This window comes from Onychostruthus taczanowskii, unplaced genomic scaffold (assembly GCF_017590055.1).
Source record: "Onychostruthus taczanowskii isolate IOZ18803 unplaced genomic scaffold, ASM1759005v1 scaffold74, whole genome shotgun sequence".
Taxonomy (NCBI): domain Eukaryota; kingdom Metazoa; phylum Chordata; class Aves; order Passeriformes; family Passeridae; genus Onychostruthus; species Onychostruthus taczanowskii.
The window spans coordinates 1,005,250-1,010,637 of record NW_024505229.1 but is presented as its reverse complement, the minus strand read 5'-3'; the positions used below and the strand labels follow the sequence as shown (position 1 = coordinate 1,010,637).

General features: G+C 60.7%; 1 protein-coding gene across 2 annotated transcripts; it reads left to right on the top strand.

Moving 5' to 3' along the window:
- Positions 1-3,483, top strand: RAB7B (RAB7B, member RAS oncogene family). 2 transcript variants are annotated; one of them, XM_041422700.1, is made up of 6 exons: positions 1-83; positions 973-1,034; positions 1,127-1,253; positions 1,612-1,827; positions 2,377-2,502; positions 2,906-3,483. In XM_041422700.1, exons 2-6 carry the CDS (start codon positions 982-984, stop codon positions 2,984-2,986), a joined length of 603 nt encoding a protein of 200 aa, XP_041278634.1. In that variant the 5' UTR covers positions 1-83; positions 973-981; the 3' UTR covers positions 2,987-3,483. The 2 variants fall into 2 exon arrangements, with proteins under 2 accessions (XP_041278634.1, XP_041278636.1); XM_041422702.1 differs by having other exon boundaries at positions 52-69.
- Positions 3,484-5,388: the final 1,905 nt, after the last annotated feature.

Sequence of the window (5,388 nt, the reverse complement as noted above, 5' to 3'; positions counted from 1 at the left end):
TCCTCCTCTCTCGCCTCTCCCCTCCCCGGGCCGGCTGCAGCGGAGCCGGGAGCCGCGGCTGCCCGGCAGGTGAGTGTCTGCAGGTGAGTCCTGGGGGCAGCCGAGACCCGCGGAGCAGCAGCGAGGGGAAACTCCATTTTGAGTTTAGAAACATCTGGCCTCCCAAAAAAGCTGGCGAAAACACTGGGAAGTTTGTGTGTGCTGAGACACGAGGCTGTGCCTGCGCCCAGGATGCTGCCCGCGGCTGGGCACGGCTGGCAGAGGGGGCAGGGGGGCTGGAGCCCACATCTGGGAGCTCCCCGCTGGTGTTCCAAGGGGAATGGCGAAGGGCTGGCCAGCGCATCAGGGAAAAATGCAGGGATGAGGCTGCCAGGGTTTCCATCCGTGTCTTGGCCGCCGGTGTCGGTGTCGGACGCTGCCGTGGGGATGGGGCTGCTGCGGCTGCTGGGGGATGCTGGTGCCACCTGACGAGGGGGTTTCAGGGGTTCTGGCCAGGCTCTGAGCATGTGGGGACACTGGGACATAATGGGGACACATCCTGGAGGGACATTTCAGGGTGCTCCTGGCCGGGGATGCTCCCTGGGCTGTGGTTGAGGCACCAAGGAATTCCTTCTGGCTGGGCTCTTCTTTAATAAATTTAATTTTCACCAGGACCCCAGGCTTGTGTGCCAGGCCTAGGGGGAGGGACTGCGCTGGAGAGGGGGTGGGAGAGGCAGGGAAGTGGCTCCCAGCAACTTTGGATGGTGATGCCCCGGCGAGTCTGGGCGTGCTGCGGCTCCTCGGGAGCGGGCGGGGACGTGGGCCGGGCTTGGCATGGGGGTTTTCTATCCCCGCTGTGCCTGGGACACAATGCTGGCATGGCACGGGCCTGATGCTGGCACGGCGAGGGCACAACGACATCCCGGGGTGGCAGCAGGGACAGGACTCCAGGGTGCCATCCCCACAGCCCCGTGAGCCCCTCTCGCCCCACAGGGCCTGTCCATGGATGCCAGCAAGAAGGTGGATCTGAAAATCATCATCATCGGAGCTCTGGGGTAAGGAGCTGGTGAGGGAGGGAAGCCCCCTGCGTGTGCTGGGTGTCCCCTGCCCACCCCAGCCTCACCAGTGCCCCTTTCCTCGTCACCAGCGTGGGCAAGACCTCCCTGCTGCACCAGTACGTGCACAAGACGTTCTACGAGGATTACCGCACCACGCTGGGCGCCAGCATCCTCACCAAGGTCCTCGCCGTGGACAGCACCCCCCTGAAGCTGCAGGTGAGCGGGGTGAGCTGGCACTGCCCGCAGTGCCCACCCTGATCCCAGCCCTGTGTGCCCCACCCTGGCCTGCTGTGCCCAAATGCCACCACGGTCATGAGGTGCAGAGCTCCATTTTCAGAGCTGATTTTCAAAGCTCGATTTTCAAGATGATTTTCAGAGTCCAATTTGCAGAGCCAAATTTCAGAGCCCGATTTTCAGAGCCCGATTTTCAGACCTGATTTCAGAGTCTGATTTTCAGCATCCAGGAACTGCACTAGAATCCCACAGGAATTCTGGGGGCTCAGCACCCCCTGAAGCTGCTCCTCTGGGCTGCAGCACCCACCCTGCTCCTGTCATGTGCCCTCCTCTGCCCTAGATCTGGGACACAGGGGGACAGGAGCGATTCCGGTCCATGGTGTCGACCTTCTACAAAGGCTCAGACGGCTGCGTGCTGGCCTTCGACGTGACAGACAGGGAGTCCTTCGAGGCCCTGGACAACTGGAGAGATGATTTCCTGGAGAAGGTCATTCCCAGGGAACAGGATTTCCCCATGGTGGTGCTGGGGAACAAGATAGACCTCAGTGACCGGCAGGTAAGGGTGGAGGAGGGAGAGCAGGATGAGCAGCGGTGGGGTCACCACCCCTGGAGGGATTTAAAACTTGTACAGATGACACTTGGGGACATGGTTTAGTGCTGGGTTAATGGCTGGACTGGATGATCTTAAGGATCTTTTCCAACCTAAACAATTCCATAATTCTGTGACGGGGTCCCTCACCTCAGAACCAGCCTTTTCCCTACCTTCACATAAACCAGAGCTCCAGGCAAGGAACTGCCACCTTCTCCAGCACTCTGGGAGGGGATGAGCAACATCCTCCTGCTGCTCTTTGGGGCACAGACTGTCCCCAACAGAGGCAGCAGGAATGACAACCTCAGGCACTGCCAGTACCCCCTCACCCAAGCAGTGCCTGGATGGGTGAGGGGGGTCCTCTGTCCCATCACTAAGCGGTGGCTCACCTCCTGGATGGGTGAGGAGGATCCCTTGTCCCATCCCTGAGCTGTGGCTCCCCCAGCAGTGCCTGGATGGATGAGGAGGGTCCCCTGTCCCATCCCTGAGCTGTGGCTCCATCCTCCCATCCCTCAGGTGCCCAAGGAAACGGCCTCAGCCTGGTGCAAGGAGAAGGACATCCCATATTTCGAGGTCAGTGCCAAGAACAACATCAACGTGGCCGAGGCTTTCGAGACCCTCGCGAAGCAGGCGCTGAGCACGGTGAGCACCCTCCAGCTCCGAGCTGTGCTGGGGGGGGATTTGGGGTAAAACCGGGCTCAGCTGGGTCTGCTCTGACAGATCCTCCCGTGTGGAGCAGCTCCTGCTGCAAAGGAGAGCCCCGGGAATGAGAAACGCAGCAGTGCTTGATCCTAAATCAATAGGAGTAGGAATTGCCGTGTGCTTTTCCCGCAGTGATGGGAGCCCACAGCGCGCCAGCACTGTCCTCTAGCGGCCGTGCCACGGGGACACTGGTGTCCCCAAGCCCTGCGCTAGGTGGCTTTTGCCTGGATTTTTTTGCCGGTGACAGAGCCAGGGCTGAAGCGCCGCGCTCTGTCCGCGGGGTCGCCCAGGCTGGCTCGGAGCTGCGCTCACTCACCCTCTCCCTTCTCCGGTTCTCTTCCAGTATAAAGGGATTTTTGAGAGTTATTTAACCGACTCCATCAAGCTCACTCCCAACGACAAGCCCAAGCAGAGCTGCTGCTGACCCCGGGGCCGCTGCACCCCGCGATGCCCACGGCTGAGCCCTGCCCGGGGTCCGTGCCCGCTGCCCGCAGGGACTGGCAGTGCCAGGGCACAGGACGGCCACTGCTGGACACACCAGGGCCGGCTGCCTGCCCACCCCGGGATGTGCTGCTCTCCCGAGCCTCCCAATCTGCTCAGTGTCACGGTGGTGGCCCTGTCCCCCCTCGATCTGCGGCCGTGTGGCACCCGAGCGGGCGATGTCCCTGCCGTGACGGTGCCAGGGGTGCGGGCAGGGCTCCCGGTGCCTCTCCAGAGACCTTGGCACCGCGGGTGACCCTTCCCCGTGCACAGCCTGGTGGCCCCGCGGCTCCCAGGGTGGCACGGGCTGCCCTGAGGGGACAGTTGGGGCTGGTGGCCTCGGCACAGGAGGTCACTATTCCGTGCCTCAGTTTCCCCTCCTCTCATGCATATCCCACATCAAACACCTTCCCTCTCCCGCCTCACTGGGGAGGATTCTCAAAAAAGCACTTTGTCAGGGGTACTTTTTTTTTTTTTTTTAAAGGAAATTAAAAATTTCATTTTTATTTATATTTATGTGTTGTAAAATGCTCCCCAGGTCCTGCAGCAGAAAGGTGGGGTGGGGGCTCCAGACTTCCCTCCCTGAGCCTGTTCAGCTTCTCAGGGTTGGGGGATGCAATTTGGGTCTGGGGTTTTTTTTAATATTATTTTAATTTTTTTACATTTATATATTTATTTATATATATAATATATAAATAAATTTATATACTATAAATATAAATAAATATAAATAAATGTATAATATCTATAAATTTATACATTTATTTTAATATATTTCTATTTTTATATTATTTTAAATTTTAAAATTTATGTAAATTTTGGGTAGGGGCGGAGGAGGTGCGAAGTGAGTGTGCAGAGGTGGCGTGGGGACCTGGCCGGGACGGCTGTCGGCAGAGGGAGCCCGCTGGGAGCACAGCCCGGCTCTGCTCCCTTCTGCATCCATCCCGGGCACCTTCCAGCAGCTGGGGCTGTCCGGGGAGCGTCCACCCTGTCCCCGCGCCACCTGGGGCTGCAGCATCCCCTGGACAGGGTGGATGGACTCAGATTACCAGGGAGGTCACCAGGGAGCTCCTGCCATCCCCCTCCAGACCCCCCCACTGACTGCAGCGGTGCCACAGAGCTTCCCGGAGGCTGTCCTGGCATCACCCGGGGACAGCACCCTCGGGGCCAGGGCAGGGGCTGGCAGGAGCTCAGGAAGGGAGAAACCTGAGCGAGGGCCGGGCACGGGGGGCGTGGGGGCTGCAGAGATGGGCTGGAGATGGAGATGGGGCTGGGGCTGGAGATGCGGATGGGGCTGGAGATGCGGCTGGGGCTGGAGATGCGGCTGGGGCTGGAGCTGGAGATTGGGCTGGGGCTGGAGCTGGAGCTGGGTTCGGAGAGAACGGAGAGTTCCCGCCCTCATCCTTATGCAACGCTCCGCCTGTTTATTTGGGCACCGGGCCGGGGAGAGGATTTGTCCCTTCCTATTGGGAGGAGAGGGGCATTAACTATTTCCTCGCCACGTTCTGGACGCCCTTTCCCCACCCTGTGCCTGCCCGGAGCCCCCCTCCCACCCAGCATCCCCCGGCCCATCCCGGCCCCCGCCGGGGCTGTTGGGACCCGGGGGCTGGGCACTGTCCGTGCCAGCAGCGCTGCTGTTTCTCATCACACCCTTCCCCCAGCAGCTCCCAGCGCTGGCAAACAAGAACCTGATCTGTTCCAGCCCGGCACGCAGCAGTTTGGACAGCCCGGGCTGAGCAGGTCACACAAAGGCACTCAGGGGAGGGGGTGCTCCCTGAGCCGGGTTGGCAGCCCCTGGCACAGCCCAGGGTGCTGTGGGTGCTGGAGCCTGTGAGTGGCAGGAGCTGGAGCCGGGTGGGAGCTGCGGATTTGGCTCAGGGTCCCGCTGGATGCTCGGCACAGGGCGGGCAGGAGCCCCAGGTGGGCTGGGGTCAGACCTTGAGCTGCAGGCACAGCTCTCTGCAGAGCCCTTGGGCAGGCTCTGGGCTCAAACTGAGCAGGGCCCCAGCACTTTGTGCATCATTCCAGACACGGGAATCCGGACTGTGAAGGATGCTGCAGCCTCAGCAGCTGGCAGGATCTCCAGTGGCATCACCACCGTGTGGAAATCATGCCCAGCACACCTTGCAGACGTGCAGCACCGTGCTGGAGCCAGCTACAGCCCTCCAGCCCTTCTTCTCCCTCCATCCCTCCGGGGCAGGGTGTCCTGCTGGCCAGGCAGCCCTGGGACAGCCAGGAAGGCCAGGAGAGCGGGCAGGGTGGCACGGTGCCAGGCAGGATGCTGGCAGGAGCAGCCAGAGGTGCTAAGCTGGTAACACTATCCTACAGCCGAAACCCGATAAAGGA